General features: G+C 30.7%; 1 protein-coding gene across 3 annotated transcripts in view; it reads left to right on the forward strand.

Annotated features, from left to right (window-relative positions):
- The window catches only part of LOC119631866 (ankyrin-3), a 53,570-nt gene that overhangs the window by 11,828 nt on the left and 16,449 nt on the right, over positions 1–25,293 (forward strand). For 2 of the 3 annotated variants that reach the window (XM_038024402.1, XM_038024403.1), the window contains exons 7-10: positions 4,722–5,004; positions 5,096–5,116; positions 5,990–6,375; positions 6,572–6,928. In XM_038024402.1, coding sequence (XP_037880330.1) covers positions 4,722–5,004; positions 5,096–5,116; positions 5,990–6,375; positions 6,572–6,885 — 1,004 coding nt within the window. In that variant the 3' untranslated portion in view covers positions 6,886–6,928. Of the gene's footprint in view, positions 1–4,721; positions 5,005–5,095; positions 5,117–5,989; positions 6,376–6,571; positions 6,929–11,237; positions 11,443–17,458; positions 17,486–24,214; positions 24,375–24,441; positions 25,281–25,293 lie in introns of those variants that run through there. The other variant, XM_038024401.1, reaches the window with a different exon arrangement.

Raw genomic sequence — 25,293 nt, forward strand, 5'->3', positions numbered from 1 at the left:
GGAATCTCATTAGTATATCTACCACCAAGAGTTAAAAATTTGTAAAAATTCATTGATCATCATAAACAGTTAAAATTCATAGTTACGTATATTATAATGTATATATACATCTATATATATATATTGAATTTCTATTTGTTATCGATTAATACTGAATACTGATATTATTGCATGAGTGCAGAGAGCTAACGAGCAAGCATTTTTTCATAAGCAATTTCAATTGTTCATATTTCATATGTTGAGATAGTCCGAAAATTCTATTTCTGTCAAAAAAAACTAAAAAAAAAATAGTATGTTTTACATGTATAACGAGAGGACACTTCGGTGGTTGATATTTCAAAACTTTGGCTTAAGCCAAATGTTTTGCTTTTGTTCTGTGTGATATGTACATGTGTATGTAAATATTGGCATTTGTCTTAGGTTACGTAAACGATTGGGATTCTTGTCTGAATACGAAAGGTGACTCGCACCAGAACGATAGCCATGTTTACCTACCATACTACCAGGGTGAATCACAATTTCTATTTCGTAAGTCGCAAATAACAAGTTACGTTATTTGTACAATCTCTGTATGGAATTAAATATGTACATACTACATATCTAAATACATAATATACGCTGTTAGTCAGTCCACTAATCATCATATATGCAGTTTTCATCTTTAGAACAAAAAAAAAAAATATATATATATATTGCTACTACATATCCATAGAATAAACAATAGAGTCGATGAAAACTGTTAGACAAAATTTTCCATTTAACAGAATGTCGCCTTCAGCCAAAGTAATCGCGAACAAAAATAGCATTAAAAGAGAGTTTACTACAGCGATAACAGATATATATCATAGCCAAAATAGAAGTTTTTTATTCAACCAAGGAGCGATCATCGGCCCTTGATCCTTATTTATTGAATAATAGAGAAAATCATTGCAAAACCTAGCCTATACAGTATATACAAGATTTGAGCTGAGTTAGCCATTTTGCTTTGCCCAGAACAATCTTAAGGCAAATAGTGGAAATTTGGCTTTAAGGATTCACGAAAGATCACCCGATGTACCAGAATATAAGTAAGGCTTTTGGAAACGTTTCTTTAATATTCATAAGAAGTACATGTTTTTCAAGGGGCCATCTCTCGAAAAATTGAATTTTTGAATCGCATAAAACCTTTCGACTACCATTCTGCAATGTTCGGGGGACAATTTAAGACCACACAAAAAAAACCAATTACAATTATTCCCTTTTCATTATTTTTTTTCTTAACTTCTTTCAGATAGTATTCGAAATGTTCTATGAGAGTTCGAATTCTCCACACGACTCATTTCTGAATAAACGCATTGCTTCACTACGATTGCTATTTAATTGACTACTTTAATTGTGTTTTTTGGGCTGGCAACACTTTTATCCCAACTCGATTTTCGACCGCTTGACTTGAAATTTCAACTATATAGTCACAATATCAGAGTTGATTGTCGATTTTTAAAAATAAATACATAATATCGATGCCATTTGTCCTTCGGAATCGCTTGAAAAGGCTAAAGAAACGCTTTCTTCCAATGTTTTTTTTTTTTTTGTTTCGTACAAAGGATTCATTAGCTCGTCTCTGTAAGTTAGTGCCACCTATTAAGATTCGCCGTTAAATCTAAGCGATAGATATATAGAATGCTTGTTTCAGGCATTTAACTGAACGGTTTATCTGACTCGCTAGCAATGAGCAAAAAATTCTTTGAAATCGTGCCGTAAGGCAATAAAAAAGTTCCCTTAATGAAAATTTCATCTTATTAAGGAAAATAACTTCTGGCTTGTTTTTCTTAAATCTTTTGCTTTAGTGTTCATTCACAATATATATGCAGACAAGTCTGGACAGATAGACGTTTTGAAAACGGAAATGAATAAGTCTGAGTTTTTAATTTGAAATTTTTGCAAAATTGAATAATAAATTTAATGATCTCTCACTTTTGACATAAGGTGAGCATAGTTTGTGTTGCGATACTTTGGGTGAAGGCGGACAATATAAATAATTATACAACGAATATTATTATATGTAATATGCTGGGTGTATACATTTTTTTGTTTGGTTTACAATGTTTACTGAAAAACAAACACTCTTTAACACAATTCCCTGTCTGTACATAATATTTTTTGTATTGAAACACGTTCCCATCTTCTATTTTATGGACAAAGAATTGCGATTATTGCTATTAGTTTTCTGCCAAGTTGGGAATGAATTTGTTTCATGAAATTTTTGTAAAAGGCTTTTTAAAAAAAAGCTCTGAAGAAGAACATATTTCATTAAAAGAATATTTTTAAATTATTTTTATAAATATTTATTGGAAAAAAGGAAAGTATATATATATTTATATATATTTATATATATAAACTTTATATATACTTTATATATATATATATACTTTTGTGTTTTTTTTTTAGAGGATATATTACCTTAAATATCTTTACATTTTTCTAATAAAAGTTTTTAAAAAAAATGTGGACTTACATCTCTAATTCTGAGACAATTTTTTGCATAAGAAAATGTTGCGAAGCCGATATGATAAATACTTGTTGTAATAGGAAATAATAGTCTCTCTTCTCTGAGAATCAGAGAGTGTTTCAGATACGTTTATTATCAAGCACTTTTTTCATGTCTGCAATTAATAAGAAGCGGCTCGAACTCAAATTCGGACAATGAAGAACTTGAAGCAAGTTATAGCAACAGATTTTTCATAGGTCGCTTTACAATTAATTCCGCTTTAATTTGGTCTTTCAGGTATAGCGATATGTTGTAAAGCTTAGTCAAGTTTTTGCCGTTGTGCGTATACTCCTAGTCTATTATTTGGATACATTAACTTTAATAATCCGATATTTATATTTACATATATAAAAATATTGAACAGAAATTCTTATAGAGACAATATAATATCGTGCCGATCCTTAATATCATTTCAATATTTAATTTAAAATTTAATTAAAAATTGTTCCGATAAGCGTGAATATTCATGATATGTGTAGTTGTCCGTTCGCGTGTTGTTTTGTTATTTAAATTTGGAAACAAGTACGAGGTGAAAGAGGAAGATATCGAAACTTTGGCACAGTTGCGTAGATCAAGTTTGGGAAGTTTGGATAGCTTGCTCATGAACCCGTCATGAAATATCTTAAGACTTATTAACCGATGGACTCGAAATATATATATATATATAAATTTTTTTTAGAACAAAAGTAGTCAGGATCGGCTCATTTTTTCGACCACTCCACACACCAAAAAATGGCAATTTTTTAAATTTATTGGCAAAATTCGCTCTATAATAGTATTTGGGCATTCTTAATAGGTAGAAAAAATAGTTCGGTTGGGGATATTTTTTGGACCATCTATCGTATAACTGTTTCTACGAGAACTGAACTGAATCTTTATCGAGTAAAAAGGTATAATTTTAATTATATTTGATGGCGATTATTAATTCATAATAGTAAATTGTCATAGAAATCAACCTTACCGAATTAAGATCATGTGGGGGATCAATTATTTGGATACAGTCGCACATAAAGATTCCTCCAATGTGCTGGCTTTCAATGAAAGTAATATGCAATTTTTGGTGTACTATTAACAAGACGAGTGAATAACTGTACTATGCGATGTGGTTTACGGTATCTAAAAGTCGGCGTTGCCCGACTATAGTGTTCTTACTTGTTTTAATTGTATTATCACATATCAAATTTGCATCGGAGAAAGATTGAGAACAAAAATAGATTTCTTTCTTTGCTCTCTTTCATCAAACATGCTTGAAATTTGTACTTTCCAATGATTACATCATTTTAGTTGAAATACCGATTGGAATAGAAAATGCAAATGTATCAACGACTTACTTACTGCTCTTAATCGCAAGTACATATCATATTGCCTTCAATTAAAAAATCGCTCGATCGAACTCTTCTTGAAAACTTCTTAAAGAGCTTTTACAAAAAAAAAATTATTTTAAGAATTTTGGAATTGCAGAAAGTTTTAAAACAGAAAAATAAAAAATTATTATCAAATTAATTTTAGAATTTTTTTTCTTTAATATATTGAACGAACAAAAAAGAAAATTTTAATTAATTATTGAAAAATCCTTTCGTTTATTTATTTATTTATTTATTATTTTTTTTGTTTTTTTTTGTTTATTTATTTTTGAAACCATAACAATGGGTACTGAGTAAATTGTTTACACAATTCGATGCTAAAACTACTATACGATACGATGCTTCGAGCAACAAAATTAACAAACTAATGGCAGCCGTTATATTTAAAAAACTCCGCATACTACTGAAGATCATAAATTAATTATGCAAATGCTTTTATTTAAAATTTTATTTGGCATAACATGTAAACTATTATTTCTCATATATATGTACAATACGTAAAAAAAAAAAAGAAAGTATATGAGGAAATTTCCTATTAAAATTATTAATTCACACTTCTGTATGTACATAATATAAACATATCTGTACATATGTGTATAATATTCGTCTATGTAATGCATGCTTACATTTATTTCTTTAAAAAAAAAAAAAAAAAAATCTATCTTTAATGCGATATTCATTCAACGCTATATTATTTTTTAATATTTATTTTATCATTCTATTGCACATTTGCTATCGCTGTTGATTCGCTACTCGAAATTGGAATATAATTAACTTAAACAAACACTTCATGTAACAATTGCCGTAACACGTAAACTGGTGCCATATAGGCGAAGATAACATGCTTTCTGATCAGCCATATCGCTATTTGACTGTTGATGAAATGAAATCCTTAGGCGATGACTCGCTACCCATTGATGTGACTCGTGACGAACGTGTTGATTCGAATCGTGTGGCTCAGAGTTCTGAATATGCACCTGGATTGGGTACGCAATCTCAAGCTATGGAAGGAACTATAAGCCCTCATAAGACGCAAGTATATGCAACAACTAAGTCAGCCGTGGATGGTATTTATGTAACAAACGGAATTCACGACGAACAGCCTCACGTTGGGTAAGTTAAATGCATTTGATTTTCCCATCTTCAACACAACAAACTCTTACATAATTTGTATTATTTTTCATTGCTTTCTCCTTCTGTAAAGGCGTAAACTTTCCTGGAAAAGGTAAACTTTGCTATATCATACAATATATCCTAAATATATCGTACATTGAGACATTAAATCTCAAAGCGAACAAAAACATTCTTTATGTTAACTTTCAATTCATACAAGACCCAAGCAGAGAAAATTTATCGTCAAAAAAGACAAAAAAAACAAGTTTGACAAGCCTCTGCCTAATTACTTTCCAAATCTCAATCGATTATATGTAATGATCTACGTAGTGTACAGGAACTGTAAGGAGTTGCGATCTCTATTATGATTTTTTCAATTCAATGTATTTCAAATAATTTGTATGTAGCGAGGGAGGACTAGAAAAGCTGACTTGATAAACGGATTCATCTAATCTTGACGGATGTCCTATGTAATGTATGCATATATATATGCATATACCCATTTTATTGCTTTCGTATCTCTCAACTCTAGCCGTTACCAACGAAATAAATAAGTAAACCGATCAGAGTAGCCCTACTCCACAATACAATCATTCACTTCTTCACGACTTTATATCTCGAAAATTGTGGTTTATAAATTGAATAAAACCAAAAAAAAAAAAGAAAAGACGGACAGATGGACAGACAGACAGATTAACTTAAATCGATTAGCAATGCGATTGAGAAGTGATCGGTGTAATAAAAGATGAATCAATATCAAGTCCTTCTAGATGTTGCATAGTGTGGGATCTGAAATGCCCTTAGTCAAAATTCTTTAATATTTTTTACCTATATCTAGTTATACACATACGTAAATGTGTATATCATATTTATTTGGGGAAACAGTACGCCAACTTGGACACAATTGTATTCACATGCATAACGACACCGTCCCTCCGTTGCATTCATATAATAATTTTTGATTGTTTTTTTTTTTTGTTTGTAGTTTTTTGGTATCCTTCCTGGTAGACGCTCGTGGAGGAGCGATGCGCGGTTGTCGACACAGTGGTGTCCGGGTAATTATACCGTCACGTTCTACTTGTCAGCCAACACGTGTTACTTGTCGTTACGTGAAACCTCAACGCACGATGCATCCTCCGCAGTTGATGGAGGGTGAAGCTTTAGCTAGTCGCGTTTTGGAACTTGGTCCGGTATCGACTAAGTTTATTGGTCCTGTTATTATGGAGGTACCACATTTTGCTTCACTGCGCGGTAAAGAACGAGAGATTATAATATTAAGATCCGACAATGGCGAAACTTGGCGCGAGCACAACATTGAAAATTCCGATGAAATTATTCATGACGTCCTTCAACAATGTTTCGAACCAGAAGGTACACATCATTGTCTTTTCTACCATATACATACCCGAATATTATATAAACTGTTTGTGTATACACATATATGTGTGGTAATTAAATAAAAACTTTTTAACTTTGCTCTAATACTTAGTTTAAGCAAAATTTTTATTCATTTTCTTTATTTTCTTCTTTTTTTGTTGTTGTTGTTGTTGTCGTTGTTTTCGTTTAGAAATTGCTCAAATGGAAGAACAAAGCGGTAATCATGTATGCCGCTTTGTCACTTATGACTTTCCTCAATATTTCGCTGTCGTCTCACGCATACGGCAAGAGGTGCATGCTATAGGGCCAGAGGGAGGTATGGTATCGAGTACCGTAGTACCCCAGGTACAGGCCGTCTTCCCACAAGGCGCCCTTACGAAGAAGATTAAAGTTGGCTTACAGGTAAATCTATTTAAACCACGGAAAGGAGTTGCTCCAGAAAAGTTACGTAAAATAAGTGTAAATCATGTACCAAAGAAGAAGCGTTTCTCGCTTATTTGGTAAATAATCACACACACACACACACACACACACACACACACACACACACACACACATACACACACACATTTCAATATATGTCCATTTGCGTAAATGTTTTTTTACATTGTACGTGTACACACACAAAAACACACACACACGCACAGACACATATACACACACAAACTTATTTACATTTACATATATAGAAATTCATTAAACATTTTTTAATATACGTTGTGTTTAAGATTACTTTTAATTCTTAATCTCTTAATTGGTATGAAATAAGATTAGTGTGTATTGCTTTAATGATTTGTAAGAATTTCAATCTAATAGGCGTTTGGAAAAAATTTTCTTGTACCTACAAATTTCATTTCACAGCTAGACTACACATTATAGATGCTTACATATCATATATTATGAACATGAACGCATACTTGGCATTTATTATATACAACATAACATATATAAGTAACTCTCCAATGAAAGGCATTTATAAATACATCATTGTTTCAATAAAGTTATCATTTCTTTTCTTCATTTCCTATAACATTGTTACAATCGATGAAGAACATTATCTTTATTACATTACTATATGCACATATTTAAACTTTTAGTATGACGAGCATCCTTTGGTCCCTACAACCTGTGAATAAAAATCTCGTATATAGTTATAGTTGTTAATGCGTTCGCAAATCCAATTAACACAATCCGATATAAAAGAAAATATAACATATATATATATATTTGTATATATATATATATACATAACAAAGAAGAAAATTATATTCGCTCGTGCCCGAACCTTTTATACCCATCACAGATATCCTTAAGAAGACATAAAAGAGAAGTAGAAGAACTAAATTTTCATACTCTATAATAAGGCATGAGCGTGGTTAAGTCTTTCTATTTTCAAAATAAAAGTTTCCTTCGCGTAAGCGTATGGACGTTGTAGGCATTTCCTTTGAAATGTTAAGGTCACTTGTAAATTTTTTGGCGAGTTTGCAAGCCTTCATTTTTCCAAACGGGAGAGTATTTGCCACAGATACCACACGGTTTCGTAGACGGACAGATGGACATCCTTAGGTGCATTCAAAATTTGAAACTGGCCAAGGATTTATATGGGGTTTATGGGTTTGTTTCTGGATTCTGGATTAAATTTTAATGGATTATAATATTGGGCAAGCGTGGTCAATTTTTTCGCACTTTTGTACAGGTACAATAGTTTATGAGTACTGATCAAATAACCAACTTTTTATTCCTTTTGAAAAGCGGAAGTGTTCTCAGTTTACGTAGCACTGTGGGCGCGTCCTTCGAGCGGTTTGCCACATTTTCAATATGAACACGCCTGCAAGAACTTCCGATCTTTGTGTCATAGTAAAAGTTGATAGCTTCATTTTTGCCACCAGGAGGTGCACACGGACAAACAGACAGACAGATTTAGAATTTGATGCTGATCAAGAAGATATGTACTCTGTGGGGTCTCTGAAACTTTTTTCTGGACGTTGAAAACGTTTTGAAAAAATCTGTGTACCCCTTATCCTTCGATGATGGGCATGAAAAGAGAGGGAGGGTAATCCATGAGAGCGATATGTGTATATCGTATCTTGAAGATAATATTAATTATCGTATAGTTAATGATTACAATCTTAGAAAGAGAGAAAACATTTCATGGCTGATATCGAATTGAATTTTGCATTATGTAAGTGATCACACTAAAAGAGCTTGATCCGAAGAAAATTGTGAAATAACCTTCTTGCGAATTCCTTACGCAGTATCAAATATCAAATGTGACTGATACTGCGTTTCTGAACACTTTATTTTCTCAATGCAATAAAATGTTTTTCGGCAACGGCTGCCAATTGATTCTAACTAATTTGAGAACAATGATGTCACTTTAATCACCTACACCTCAATACATCGGTTACTCTGAAATGTGTTGGACCCCCTTAATATTTATTTAGTTTAAAAAGTCAGTAAACATATATTTTACATGTTATGATAACCGTTTGGAATACGCTGCGCAAGGCTTTAAATTTCATTTTAATTTTCCAAAATGCATTCTAATCTTTTTTTGTGTGTCTATTGTGTGCAAAATATAAGTTTGCCGATCTTTAGAATCTTTAGAGTAGAGAGGATCCTGTAACTTTAAAATAGACTTCTTAGACACTGCTACTTATAACATTGTTCTCGTAAAAGTTTGAAGCCAGCGATAAGCTCTGACTGCTGTTTTGTGGAAAACTTGACAGCAAACGCTTCCAATCAGATCAAATGCACAAATGCATAGAACTGCTAAAGACCAAGGGTTTTACATGAAATCCGCCTTCCGCTGCTGGCCTGAATTTTCACATATTGACATTTCTGTTGATTGTGCCGAGCCGCTCCTCGTTCTCATTGAAATCATTTATCTCGGGAATTATTCCAATTTATTCTAAAAAAAAAAAAAAAACGAAAAACATTTTAAAGCGATCATAGAGACAATACTTGCAGATATAGCAGACAGGATTTTAATTGTTCCATCTGCCGAAGGCTATTGAACAGCAAAAGGCCAAAAGTAACTTTTGACACAAAAAAAAAAAAGAAAGACGAAAAAAGCGTAAAGTTAGTCTCTTGAAGAAAAAGTGTTCAATAGAAAGTGAAAGAAATGTCGTGAAATAAAGAGATAGTTGAGAAGAAGAGAATAAAATTTCCAACCCATTAGTGCATATTTATAGGAAATATTTTTGATTATCGCAAACAAGAATCTCATTAAACACGTACAACTACATACAGCTACCCATGCATATAAAAAAAATATTTATCTACATATATATATATATATATATGTATATATATATATATGTACTATTACTTTATATCTATGCATATGTATCCTTTTATTATCATTTGAAATGTATGCTAGTTATGTAACTATGTATGTTCAGATGTATTATTATATGAATCCATTTGGGATTTCAATAAATCTTCCGTATCCAGTGAATACATAATTTATGAAATAATGCATAACACTGAAATCAAATAAAAATAGAAAAGCGACAACAAACAAACAAAAAAAAAAAAAAAAAAAAAAAAAAAAAAAAAAAAAAAAAAACATTAAATAAATAAATAAAAAAATAAATATAAAAATAATTATATAAAAATAAAAACAAAAACGAAAACAAACAAACAAACAATTGCCCAATAAATTTAGTTTAAACAGAAACTTTAAGCAAACACATGTTTTACTTGGTCTTCTTATATTTATTTTATGTTTCTTGTGTGGGTTCCTTGTTGTTATATACATATATACATATCTATGTATTTAATGTTTCAAAAAAGTATTTTACACATCTATGTGCGAAATATGCTTAAGAGCACAGTTTTGTGCTTCTTCATGGTCATTCATTTTATATTCAATGGCTTTGATATGATCCTTGTCTTCTCTTTCTTTGTTCAACATCATGCAGTTTTGCAATTGGGTCTGGTGATGGCGTAATGTGCCTCGTTGTGTTTATAAAAAAAAGAAGAAGAAGATTTAAAAAAAAGAAAAAAACAAAAACAAACTAAAAAAAAAAAGAATAAGGAAAATAGCTAGGTACATACACACACAACCAGAGACAAAATGATTTTTTAATGGCCTTGAATTGTTATTGTGTTTGTTTTAGTTTTAGTTAGACAAGTACTTGGCAGCAATTGCATCAAATTTTTGGTTGGATAATTTATTCACTTATTTATTTATTAATTTTGTTTGTTTGTGTTTTTTTTTTTTGTTTGTTTATTTTTTATATAGCTTTCTGGCTACTGGTTTTGTTATATATATATTTTTTTATGTTAATTTTTCTAATTGAATTGAAAATTGTTCTAATAACTAAATTTATTGGGTTAGAAGGATGTATGTGTGTATGTGTGTATGAAGGGGCGTTACCTTTACGTTTAATAATTTTTTTAATGATTTTCTTTTCGTTATTATTATTATTGTTGTCCATCACGCCTACAAACATACACATTTATTTTTGTAGCACATAATTACTAATATTGATAATTTTGTATATATATATTAATAAATATATATATGTATTATGTAGACTTAAGCGGCCATTTAATTAAAATCATTCCTGTTGACGGTAAAGTGTCAATGTATTTAGTTTTTATTTTCTTTTCTTTTGGTTTTGGTTTTGTTTTGTTTTGTTTTTTTTTTTTTTTTCTTATCTTTGATTTTTTCATACATATATACACACGTACTTAATATGATTTTTATTTGTTTATTTACATTATTCTGGTTAATGCTGTTTAATTAAAAAGATAAATAAAAAAAAAAACCATTCAGTAAAGTGTACGTGTATATACGTATATATGTTCAACACATATTTTCTCTTGTGTTTACCTCTTACATACAGGCACAGCCCGTCGATCCAGATTTAACTGCAAAACTGTTGGGGCGCGGTGTTGCCGTCTCGCCTATAGTTACCGTTGAGCCGCGGCGCCGTAAATTCCATAAAGCAATCACGCTTAGTATGCCCGCTCCTAAGGCGCACAGCCAGGGCATGATCAATCAGTATTCAGGGAATACGCCCACATTACGTTTGCTCTGCTCAATAACAGGTAAGTCGTTTGTGTTGTCAATTCATTTCAATAATCGTCTACTACGTATTGTCTATACGTTTATTTGATTTGAACATTCGTTTAGTTTTCGTTCTTTTTCCGTTTTAGTTTTCAATTCATATTTATTTTACACACAAACATACATATATATATATATATATATATAAATGTATATATATATAAATATATAATACATATATATATATATATATATATATATGTGTATATATACATACATATACATATAATATATATATGTATATGTATATATTATATATAGATATATTTAGAATTCTATAAAAATCTTAAGAAGCTATGTCAGGCATTCATTTACTTCCATTTTAGTTTTTTCTTTACTTATTTTCTTTCTTAATAAATACTTCTCAGTAAGAATTAATTTCTTAGTTCGTTGAGTTCATATTTGTTTTTTTTTTTTTTTAGTCTTCATTTCTTTTCTTTTTTATAACATATGTTTTTTTTGAATTCTTTCTATTTGTATATCTGTCTCTCTATAACATTCTATTTCTTTCTCTCTCCCGTATAAACATTTGATTTCTGTACAATGTATGTAGTGTCACTTTCATTCGATTCGACTCAATTAAATTCAGCTCGCATTCACATTTATATCTATTTGTACCCTTAATATATGTATGTATATATGTATATATGTACATATATGTAATGTATTAAAATATATATATATATATATATATATATATATATACATATATATAGTATACGTATACATGAACGTATGCTATCAAATACCCGTAATTGATATCTTAAATATTGATGTGCTGATCTTTTCATTAGTGAAAGTATACTCCATGTACTCATTTGTAGCTCATTTCTGTTATTTACTTTTATTATCCGTTTACCTTAATTTATTCTTTTTATATATCGTTTTTTCTGTTCAACAAATCAATATTGCGAAGATACGTCGTTCTTTCTTTTTGTATTGTTCTTTCACATATTTTCATCTTCATCGCCAATTGTATATGTAACCGATACAAAATATTTCTAAACTCTTTTATATTAACATATGTATGTATGCATACATAGTTAGAGTTCCATAGCTAGTTAGAGTAGACATATGTCATATAAACGTAAATAAATATGCATACATTTACATTCGTACATGCAAACATACATACATTTGTATATACATACATAAACTTCAATTTTAATTATTAATTTTCATACCAGACCATCATCGAATCGAGCCTTTTGTAAATGTGCCGCTACAACAAAAACAAAAAATAACAAAAAAAAAAAAAAAACAAAACAATTGTTTTATTGCTACTTTTCTTCATATCATACATAAACATAAATACAAATACATTTACTTAATAACGCACATGCATAGATGCATTTAATTCCTTATACAAATCGATAGATACGATACGATAGAAACACGTCTAATGTAATGCAAAAAATTTTCTCATACATCTTAATACGTATATGTACGTATGTATACATGAGCGCGTACATATACCGTATAAAATCAAAATAATATCGAAAATGTATTTGAAAGGTAGCATATAGCGTATGTCATTCGAGAAAACGAACTGAAAGATTTTGATTTCGAGAAAAACTTCTAGACATCGTGGAATTCATATTAAGGGCCATCAAGCTGCTTAGCAGCTAAAAGAGAAGAAAAGATTACTTAACGACTGATGTAGTCGCACAGGAAGATCTGATAGCGCCTAAAATCTTTTCATATTCTCTATCGTTTGTCGGGTAATCCGGTTTATTAGATTCGTGCGAATACACGTAATATGTCAAAGAACTGGAGAAAGACCCAACTTTTATTATATCAACTCGGATAATTTTCTCAGCCAATTTAAGGCTTCCTCTCCGTCCGTCCGTCCATCCGTCCGTCCGTCCATCCGTCCGTCCGTCCGTCCGTCCATTTGTTTGTCGGTTTATATGCATGAGTTTTTGAAATATGATTCTTGGCCATGTTTTGATTTGGACTTGAAAAATTCCAATTTCCCTATAACGTTCTATATTAAAGAAAGTCGTTATATAAATAAAAATGGATGAAATAGAGCATTTTGGCAAACTAAATGAATGCGGAAAACTTGAATAGGACCGAATTATTTTTTTTTAAGCATTTTCCCATAGAAATGTTGTAAGACAGAAAACGCGATCCTTCGTAATAAGTAGTATAGTTTATAACGAAATTTTACCCAAATTTTCATGATGTCACACATATAAACTTACTATCCTAAATAAATGGACAACATTAGGCTACTTTTCGGTCTTCCTTCTATATAAGGGTTCTCATGAAAGGAGCTCTCTGTGTATAGGCAGAAGGTCTAAATTTTCCATATTTTATGACGATAATAGATAAGGGATTGTATTGGATGAAGCGGCATATAGTGCTTAATAGTCGATTGGGCTCGATTTCATTTACTTGTTTTTCGAGATAAACACTTTTTTCTTAATTAATTGCTGGGCATGGTTTTTTACGAGTAAACCTGTAAAATCATGGTATTAATCCCTTAATTGCAATTTAAATCTATTTTTTGCTACATTTTTGTAATTGTAAGACATAAATTCAAGTCAAGTAAATAGTTTGATGCCAGCACTTGATTCTGTTTGTCGCTTTTTTGGGAGGGGGAAAAAACAAACAAATTTTAAAATTAAAATATGCACGTTTCTTAAGAAGAATAAATGATAGTGTTTTTAAACGTACCGCATTTGATAGGTAGTACGAAACGATGTCATATGATATCGTATAATACATGTATAGGCATTTGCTATAACGGATCTAAGCTAACAGAATGTCAAGTATCCTATATTAGAACGAAGACCTGTTGCATTAAAAACATTAACAAGATTTAGTTGATAGATTTTTATCAACTATTACGCGAACATGTATGTTTAGGTCGATTCGCTAGCCCCTCAATGCCAGTAAGAAGACAATATAAAGATTAAGATTGCTGTCGCAGACAGATAGATAGATACGCATACAAATGGTCGTGATCGAAATCATCTCAACATTTATACGAAAGAGCAGATAAGAAGATTACGTCGGGAAATATTTCTATGCTTTGCTACTATTAAATGTACTCAAAAATTATATGTGTCGAGGAATTGCTTGCGCCTATGACGTTTTCATATCTTCCAAGCTTAGACATTGGTAGTTCATTGCTATCGTATAAGTTTCAGTTGCTTGCAAGCACATCAACGCGTAAGAAGACGGAAGTCAAGTTGATTGAATTAGTTTGCAAAAAAACTGCCGATATGATCAATTTGGCTTGAGTTGAAAACGTAGAAAGCTATGCAACAGTTCGAAAGTGCATGTATGCAAGGTTACATGCAAAATCTTCGAAAGTTATCTTTCATTTGGTCTGAGAACCGTTCTCTACATCTGTCTCTTTTTGTTTATAACTGGCTTAAATCGATGCAGTCATATTTAGTAGAGCAGTGGCTTCATGATGTTAGAAAATGCATTGCTGATTATTTCGCCTCGAAATCGCAAAGTTTTCACCGCGAGGGTACTAGCGAGGGGGTAAGCTAACTGGATAAGAAGCGATACGTCACTGATAACGATTTTATTAATTAAACGCGAATTTTATCAAAATAATACACAGAATTTATTTTCAATATCCAATATATAAAGCCTATAGTGGTTGACATAGAATGATAGCTTATTTTACTGGTTTTTTTGAAATGTTGTCCTCTCAAACTCATTTTTTGGACAATGATTTACAAATTTAGAAAATTTGCATTTAAAGTGGTTCCAATCATGCCCTGAACTGCTCTACGAAATCTTATGAAATCCGCTTTGAAAAGTCGTTGTATGAATAACTAATTGTATTAAACGAAGTGATGTAGGGTACGTAATGGTTTGGCTGTATCCCACAATATAATATTTTTATTGGCTCTTGTTAATTGTATAAAATTTGCCTTAGAATAATCGATTGCTTTCTTCTCACCCACGCTAAAGCAAATAATATGATCTTTGAAAAAGTGATGAATATATCGATTATGGTTATAAGTGAGACTTAAGGATTAAGGGTCCTGAGTTGATCTCATCATGTTCATCATATAAATTTCATTTTCCTTCACATTGACTGCGCTAGCATATTAACTGAGCTTAAGGTTGTGCCTATATAGTTCAAAGTGTTTAGCTTGTGCGACTGATTTTCGTTTATGAAATTTGTTGTTTTTTTTTTTTTTCTTGTGCAGGATATAAATGTAAATGTAATAGTGTGTATGTTCTTCGAACATGATCTTATCGAAATGATTAAGGACGAAGTAGTAAACAATGGTGACATTATCAATAATTTAATAGATGATGAAGACAAGGACAAGAAGAACAAATAATATATATGCAGGGATTCACTTTCGCTGCAAACGAACCACGTATATTTTTTCTCTTTTAAGTTCCAAAAAGAAAAAAGGCTTCGTCATCATATATCGTCTGGTTATCGCGACGTTTTTAAGTACCTAAGCAAAAAAAGTTTTCAATGTTTACGTTACAACAAAAAGTCAATCAACTCTAATATGTTCAAGTGACGAAAGCGATTACCATTTAGTTGGTCGCAAGAATATGTGCGTTTTACTCTGTGTACATTTTAAAAAGCATTTGCATATCTAAAATGAAAAAAAAAGTTTTCCATGTATAATAATTGAACCACCAATTAATATTATCAAATAGAGATTTTTTTGCGGTTCCTGTCCGGCGCAGAAAATAAACACGTTGCGACGTGTTTATGTAGTTTCCGTTTATTTTTCTCTGCTGCCCCTGCGCACATGCACAAAATCAAGTTCAACTGCATTATAATTGCGGGAAACGTCAAAGTACTATTGTTAGTAACTTGTAATCAACTGCATATACGATATATAAGTTATATAGAAATGATTTATTATAGAAAATAGCGAATTTGTAGATGAGAGAAGTTTGAATGTATGCAAGATACTCTGCCTGTTTGCGTCATTAAAAAAAAAATGAAAAAGATTTCTGTTCTTTTCTTGTTTGCGGGGTTGTAGTAGATCACGCAGTAAATAGATTCTAATGAAAAAATAATTTCTCTGGATATAACAACAAATTAAACGATATTTTATTTATAGCTGATACTTTCCTTACTTTCGAAATACATATGTAAAACGATGCATTCCGTGTGCGTTGCATTTCATTTAAATATGCAAGAGTTAATGAATAAAAATTTCTATAATAGACATGAAAGGGGCGGGGGGATGGGGGGGACGGGGACCGGCAAAGGGAAAACGAAAGCAAAGACGTCATACATAAATACCTCTAGGTATGCATGCATTTATGAATGTATGTGTATATAATTGTATGTATATGTAAATGTGTGTATATTTCACAAATTGACATAAAATTCTGAGATAGCGTAAATGTTTCTCTCCATCATGCACAAGTATGTACATATGTACATAATAATAATAAATATTTAATTTAGAAAATTTGAAAATGAAAGCACAAGCCGAGCTATAAATGGTCGTGTGTGATAAACACTTATCTATTTATCTACACACATACACAATATCCCAAAAAAACACGAAACCATACATCAGTCGTTTATAAACATATATGTAAAACTATATGTACGTACATACAAATGTTTATGATTTCCAGTTTTCATCATTTTTCTTAACGAGATTTTTACAATTGCGTTCCTTTTCGTTACTTGTATTCTTGTTTCATTTCATATACATATATATATATATATATATATATATATATATTTATTTATTTATTTATTTTTTTAATTTCACAATATTTCCTGTGTTGTTTTATTGTCTTCTTGTGGTTTCAATGTGTTTTCCTTTTTAGTTCGTGTTTTTTTTTCTTTTCGTTTTTTATTTTTGTCTTTTCGGTTTTTTCCGTTTATTAAAATTACAATGAAATAAGTAAAGCAAAAAAAAAAAAAAAAGAAGCAATTAAAACTGAAATTCGTATACGATTTTTGTACTAATGCGTTCAATGCATACATATGTGCACGCATTCCATATCTATTGTTCTACCATCACAATGAAGGTGTGTTTCGGAAAAGATCTCTAAAAGGTAACTAGCAAACAAAACAAATAAAATCAAAGCAATCAAAAAAATACAGACAAAATTGAATCAAATTATTATTCCAATAATCCTAGTCACAAGCATTTTCTTTTTTCTCTTTTGTCTTTTTCTCTCTTTACTCGTTTCGTTTTATCGATTTTCTTTTTATAATTTGATCTAATTTTTATTTTTTTATTTATTTATTTTTCATTTAATTATTATTAAGTACGAACAACTTAAACAGCCAATCAGCTCTAAATAAACGCGACTGTAACGTTTCCGCGTTTCTCTTCCATTCTATTTTTATTCAATTATTTATTTATACATTATTTATTAATTTGTTCGTTTCCTTTTTTGCTAATCAAATCCCCCCAAAAAAAATAAAAAAAAAATATATATAAAAAATAAAAAAATAAAAATATATATGACGAATTTAACAAAAAAGAGAAGCAAAAAAAAAAAAAAAAAAAAAAAAAAAAACAATTTAAACATATTCATGTCTCTCCACAAAAAGGCAATAATCAATATACAACTGATTGCCAAAAAATATTATTGGAATACATTTGACTAATTTAGAAAAAGATGTTTTTATTTTTTAATAAAACTGAAACAGGAGTAAAGTCATATCAAAATATCGTCCACTCGTACGTTGCGCTCTACTCGTACTTTTACTAACTTTAATAATAAAATATTTCTTCACCTTTTTTAATTCTACAATACTTACGCTTAAAAGTCAATTCTTTTTAACATACAATATATTTGATTATTTATTAATTCATTTTTTGATTAAATAATTTTATTTTCGGTTTTCAATTTTATTTTATACTATTTTTAAAATATCGTTTTAAATATATTTGAAAATAAAATTTACATATATTTTTTTTTTTTTCTTTTCATCTACCTATCTTAATTTTACCAGCTAACATTAATTTAATCATAGATCTTCTGCCAAAAAAGAAAAAAAAAACAAAATTAAAATAATTATCATAATTTGTGTTAAAAATTTTTTTTAATAAAATTTTTTCACATATATTATGTTTTTTTTTTTCTTTTTGTTTTTTTTTTCTTTTTTGGCAGAAGATCGATGATTCAATTAATGTTAGCTAAAAAAAAAAAAAAAAAAAAAATATGTACATACATACAAACAAATAAGAAAAAAAATTTCAAAAATAATACAAAATGCATGAATATTCAAATAGTTTTAGAACTATGTCAAACAATTAATTCAATTAAATAGAGCAAGTTGAATGTTGTCTGGAAGAGTATTTGCTCAGCAACCTTTGTTTCTATGGTGAGATCTAAAACTGAATCGTGGACAATGGTACGACTTCATCTAGTATTTTTAAATGGAACGCGACAATATTTGACCACGAAATTTTCTAAACCTTTGTTAAATATTCATTCATTCCAATTTTCCATCTTTTCCATCGCTTGTTACTATATGGCATCGTGCAGATCAATTGCTGAACGGACAAGCGGATATATGATTAAATTTACTCAAGATTTACGATGAAATCTATAGCGATAAAGATGACTGTACTTTAGGGAATCTCTCAGACTTATTTCTTAATGTTAAGAACGGAACAACTAAATAAATAAATATTAAATTTAAAAAGAAAATACATACATAAATAGACAGTATTATTCTGTGGCAAAGAGAATGAGAGAATTCTCAATTTCAACATTTTCCTAACAATTCTCTTTGTATTTTTTATATTCTCACAATACGAGCGCGTTTTTTTTCGTTATTAACGATAATTGGAGCGTATGAGTATTTAATTATTTATTATTTCAATTATACGTTTGAAATCATATTACTCCAGACAACAATAATATTGTATCGTTTACGAAAACCCCAATCGGGGATATGTTTCGTTTTTCATTTCTGTTTATCGTTTCATTCCCGCAGGAACGAAATGTATGCAATGCGAAAAAAAGAAAGGACACGTCTTGTGTGAACATATGTATGCATGTATATATTTTCACATACATTGAACAAGTGTATGTACATAGCTCGTAAGGAGAACTTTTCTGAAACCAATACGTTTGCGTAAGCCGTTCATGTTTTATAATCATGTATTGTATGGTATTATCTTCTTTAGTTATATTATTATTATTATTATTTTTTTTTTTCTAATAATTCTTCATTTAGATAATTTTCATTTGTATTATTTTATACTTTTGCGCACACATTCATTTGTACGCTAATATATATATATATATATATATATATATATGTATATATATGTATATGTACATATATTAAATAATTAATTTATAATTTGTGAGATAATTATGTGTGTATGTATTAAAAGCTGTTTTACTAGAACTACTACATTCTCAATTCATAAGCATATCATATACAGACACAACACTTCTACATGCACATATCCTACTTCTATTTAGCATGCTTTTTTCGCTCTTAGCATTAAAAAAAAATAAATAAAAAATACAAAAAACCTACCAAACTTTTCGACTCTTGCATTTAAATATTTCTTTTTTTTTTTTGTTTTTTTGGTTTATTTTTGCTAAACCTTAATAATAATTGTGTATGTACATAAATATATGTTCGAGAATATCAACTTGCTTACATATATGTGTGTACATGTATGCTTAATTAGGGATAATTTAAGAGTTTTTTTTTTTTGTTGTTTTCTTTAATATCGCGTGCAGAATACTAATGTTTTCATACGAAACATTCAGGATATATATATATGTATATATATATATGTATATTTATGTATCCTTTGATAAATAAACTGTAACCACTTAACAATGTTGATTTCCTTATTTGCTTGAAAAATGAAAACTGACGTCTAATAATAATACATTATATAGTTTTGTAACAAAATAGCATATAATGGCTTTATATAATGTATGGTTTAGTATTTGGGTAACTTTTAAAGAAGAAAAAAATATATATGATTCACCTATCTCCTTAGTCTTCATTGTCAAAAGATTAGTTGGGAGTATACATGTATTTATTGTAACAAAATGTATGCAAATATCCCTTAAAGTATATATATTTGTAATCAGTACTGTATTTTATGTCGATTTACGCATGTCTGCGTATATGTGTATCCGTTCATATGCATGTACGACATCGAGCCTTCGAGTTTGGTAAAAACTATAGAGGATGATATTGAAAATGGGCAAAATCGATGAAAGGGGGCATGTCTACAGCGTAACAAAATTAGAATGCGCCCGTTTTCAAAAGCAAAAGATATTTGGGCGCTTTGCCTATTACTTATATAACTCATGCAGCAAGCAAAACAATAAAAAATTGCAAGTATATTTTTTGTGTCAATTCGCAGTATTTGGACAAAAATGGAAAAAATCTTCCAGACCAACTCGATATTGAAGACTAGCGAAATTTTACTTGCTTAGATCAAAAAAAAAAAAACATATTTCTCTCTCAAAGTAAGGTGTTGGGCATATTCAAAAGTTTTGGCCACGGTCGAATTTGGTTTTTTTTTTTAATAAATCGGGATTACGAATTTTTGTATCTATTATCGAAGAAATGACTTTATTTATATTATCATTCTGCTTGTATGATTAAGAAACGTCCGGCACGCAATAGAGACTTTGTGCAATCAGTTCTGAATCAGTTTAGCTCGAATCATTGAAGCAAGAAGTTTTAATATTTTTTTGGCCTAAACATAAGTTATTCGGAAGGCATTATTGCAGTAGCTCGTAAAGTGAAAATATTTTTATCAACAACTATTGACCTGTCACAAACATTAATGCAAGTAGCAGCAAATGCTCTTTTCCGATTTAATGCTTTAGAAGAAAAAATAACTGACTTGTGCTGTCAGATACCTAAAATACGCCCTAATGTAAGAACAGATTTCCATTTGGATGAGATATTAAATACAGTACAAGTCGAAAAGAACATTCATGTACATGGTTAAGCCAAAGTTATTTAAACAGTAACAGTAAACAGTATTAAGATAATTTCCACTTCTTGGACTACAACTGCAAGTTTAATTACTGTTATTATCACTTTCCGAGTTTCGATTGATCAATTTTCATCCTTTCGATGTATTCATTCAGTGGGGCTTTATTTGTTTTGTTAACTGAATTTTTATAAGCCTTCGTTTCGTTCTGCAAATTGGGCACAAAATTATATATAAAAACATGAGTACAATAAACTGGTATAGGGTGATAAAACCCGATAATGCACAAGAATATGCGACGGCAAAGATTGGAATCGATGTCCATCTACTTATCTGTTATTGGTCCGCCTGTAATCAGCGAAATTTTGCCGTCTTAGCAGTAGACCCCCAGAACTCGTTCATTTTATTAGCTACATCAGTTCATTCGATATGATGAAAATAAGTCGTTTTATGGAACGCAATCCGATCTGAAAAATTTTCGATAACTTTCGCGTTTGGGCCAAAGCACATCGTTATGCAATATTTAATCAAAATATTTCAAAAATTACGATTTTTAAGTTGAATCCAAGAATATAAGACGAACAGAATGAAGAGATAAGGCGGATAGATAAGCTTAGATCGATTCAAAAACACTCTATATATATATATATATATGTAATATTCTATATGTACAATAAAGATTGAATTTATGTCATAAATATCTTTCTGAATGTTCCATGCATCCGCACAAACTTAATATACCCTTGTAATCCAAGGCATCTAGGTTATAATGAATAGAAACCCGGAAGTGCGTTAGTTATAAAAGAATGACTTTTAATCCGAACGTAGCTATAAGTGCATCGCGTTCATTTTGCGGTAGTATTTTAGAATATTTGTATTAAATTTTAGTTTGACGGGGATGACATTTCGATAGATCGATACGAATCTGTTTGGAAATAAAAAATATTTCCAATAAATTTCTATTTTCCATCCTCCTTCCTTCAACTGTAAACGCAACGATTAAAAATTCTAAATCATATTTTATTCATGCGATCAGATAATGTCGGAAATTAAAAAAAAAAAAAAAACGAACGAGACAGGCTTCAAAGCGAGCTTTTCCTATACGAATATAAACGTGTAGTAAGTTTTCTTTTTTGCACGAGCAATTGCGTTAAGCTTCTTTCAAGCAATCAAATGAAAGTCAAACTTTAGCATGTCCACATTTGTCTCTCAAGGGTAAACCGAAAAACCGAAACAAGTAAAGACACTATAATGTGATACGGTCCACTATCGTTTCGCTTGGTACGGCGGCTAATCATATATTGACTTTTCAGAATAAAATCTTCTATGGGAATTGACTGAAAAAGTGTCCGATCCGAAGCATTTCCAATAGAATTCATCCTTGAGCCAAGAGGCGTTTGCGAAGTGAACTTTCATCAAAATATCCTAAAAATTTTGACCTATAGGCTGAATAAGCGAACACCAGACGGACAGACAAAAATCGATTGGTATAATAGAACATGCGTCTATCTCAAGTTCTTTGACGAAATAGACACACCCGCCTTAAAACGCTAGCATATAAGCCTGTCGGTTTTAATGAAAACTCTATCGCCCTTGAGTTTTAAACCTCCCACCTTTTGAGTTGCTTCTTAGTCAGCATCCTTTGCCTACTTAGCCTTTCAAGTGAATTATATAAACTTAAAAATAAAAAAAAATAAAAAATTTTGAAAAATTCTCCGAGAGTTTTAGATCTTCTTCGAATACGCGAACTGTGAGCTCGTCGAGCTTCTCTAATCTGCTTCAAGTTTTTTTAATTTTTAAACCTTATTGCGCGTAAAGAATGCAAATTTTTATTGAATTGTCGATGATAGGGGAGAGCCAATTGTTTTCTTTATTCATAGCATGAATCATTTCCTAAAATCGTACGTTTATATTCATACATACACGCATATATTTAACCACATATGCATATGTACATAAACAGAAGAACGTATGGTTTAACTGCTGCCAATCACGTTCACACCACACTGACCGCTAAAACATCCACTTCTTGGCGTTCGTATTTCTCACAAATTACAAGAAAAGGACAAATAGAAAAAAAAATATATATATATTAATTTTTTTTTTTTTTTCTTTCATTATCTACATTCATCAAAAAAAAAAAAACATCGTGTGACTTATATGTTCGTTCGGTAACAAAAAAAGAAAAAAAAAAAGGAAAAAAGCAAACAGAAAGTTATTTACGCACGCGTTTTAATTTATTGATTTTTGCTACATGAACGCAGATGCGAACTCAAGTTAGTTTGCGGCTAAGTCGTTTCAATTAAGACGGTTGGTTATATTTGAATTGCCGTTTTCCAAAACTCTGACATTACAACTGGGTAAACAGGTGGAAAATGATTCAGTTGGTTGTAGACAAATAATAAATTCACTGTTTTTTTATTTAGTCTTTTCCTTTTTCTCTTTCTTTTTTCTACGATCCTTAGTTGTTATTATTGTTTTGAATTTCTAGTTTTTTCATTGAATTTTGCCTTCACTTAAACTGCGCTTTAGTTTTGTTAACTTTTGCTGCTTTTATTAAATTCATTTCAATTGACTTTGCCGCCAATTTGATTTTTTCGGGTTGAACTATTATTCTTTTTTTTTTTTTTTGTTTTCCTTTTTTTGTTTTTGTTTTTTCGTTTTTCTTTAAATCATTTTCTGAAAACTAATAATACTGTTCGTGATTTATTGGCAAAGTGGTGTAAAAGTTTCTTTAATCATTTGATACAATTTTCTTCCATTTATTTGTAATTTTCATAAAATCATATTGAATGGCAGGACGAGTTCTGACAGAATCGTTTACGTATTATTTACAATTTAGGTGGACCATCTAGAGCGCAGTGGGAAGATGTGACCGGGTCTACACCTCTAACGTTTGTCAACGATTGCGTTTCGTTTACCACCACCGTGTCAGCTAGATTTTGGTTGATGGATTGCCGCAACATATCAGAAGCAACAAAAATGGCCACCGAATTATACAAGTAGGCGAACAAAATTTTTCAGTTAGACATTCATATATAATTTGATCCGTTTCGTTCGTTATCGTAGAGAGGTTATCCACGTACCATTCATAGCGAAATTTGTAGTGTTTGCTAAAAAGGTGGAGCCTTACGAAGCTCGTTTAAGAGTCTTCTGTATGACGGATGACCGCGAAGATAAAACGCTCGAGAAATTAGAACTTTTTACACAGGTTGCGAAGAGTCGCGATGTCGAAGTGCTTGAGAGTAAACCGCAATATATTGAAATGGCCGGGAATTTAGTTCCGGTGACAAAGTCAGGCGAACAGCTTCAATTACCTTTTAAGGCATTCCGCGAAAACCGTTTGCCCTTTACGGTACGTGTTAAAGATCAGCACGCAGATATAGTTGGCCGCACTTTATTTATGAAAGAACCAAAGGTGGCTAAAGGCGAGCCGCCCCAGCATCCAATCTGTATACTCAATATCGTCTTGCCTGAAACTGTTATACCGGATTCAACGACTGCCTTCTCTGACAAAATCACTAGCACCTATCGTAGTTCATTGTTAAGCTTCAGTAAACATCAAAACGATCATTATATCGGTGATATACGAATAGTAGATTTATCTAATTTATTGGGTAAGGATTGGATACGTTTGGCTACTGAAATCGGCATCAGCACCGAAGAAATTGATGAAATTATTAATCAGAACACCGACAGTATAGCACGACAAGCGCAAAGCATGATTCGCCTTTATAAAGACAAACCCAATTATGATATTGGCTTACTTGAAGTTGCCCTTAAAAATATTGGACGCGATGATATTATGAGTAAATGTAAGAGCGGACGGCTTTCACATTCGCGCGACTTCGACGACACCGATATTATGAAGAACTCGGAGTCCGTGGAGGAGCTCGTTCGACTCGAAAGTATGTATTCTTG

This window comes from Glossina fuscipes, unplaced genomic scaffold (genome assembly GCF_014805625.2).
Source record: "Glossina fuscipes isolate IAEA_lab_2018 unplaced genomic scaffold, Yale_Gfus_2 1, whole genome shotgun sequence".
In the NCBI taxonomy this organism is placed as follows: Eukaryota; Metazoa; Arthropoda; class Insecta; order Diptera; family Glossinidae; genus Glossina; species Glossina fuscipes.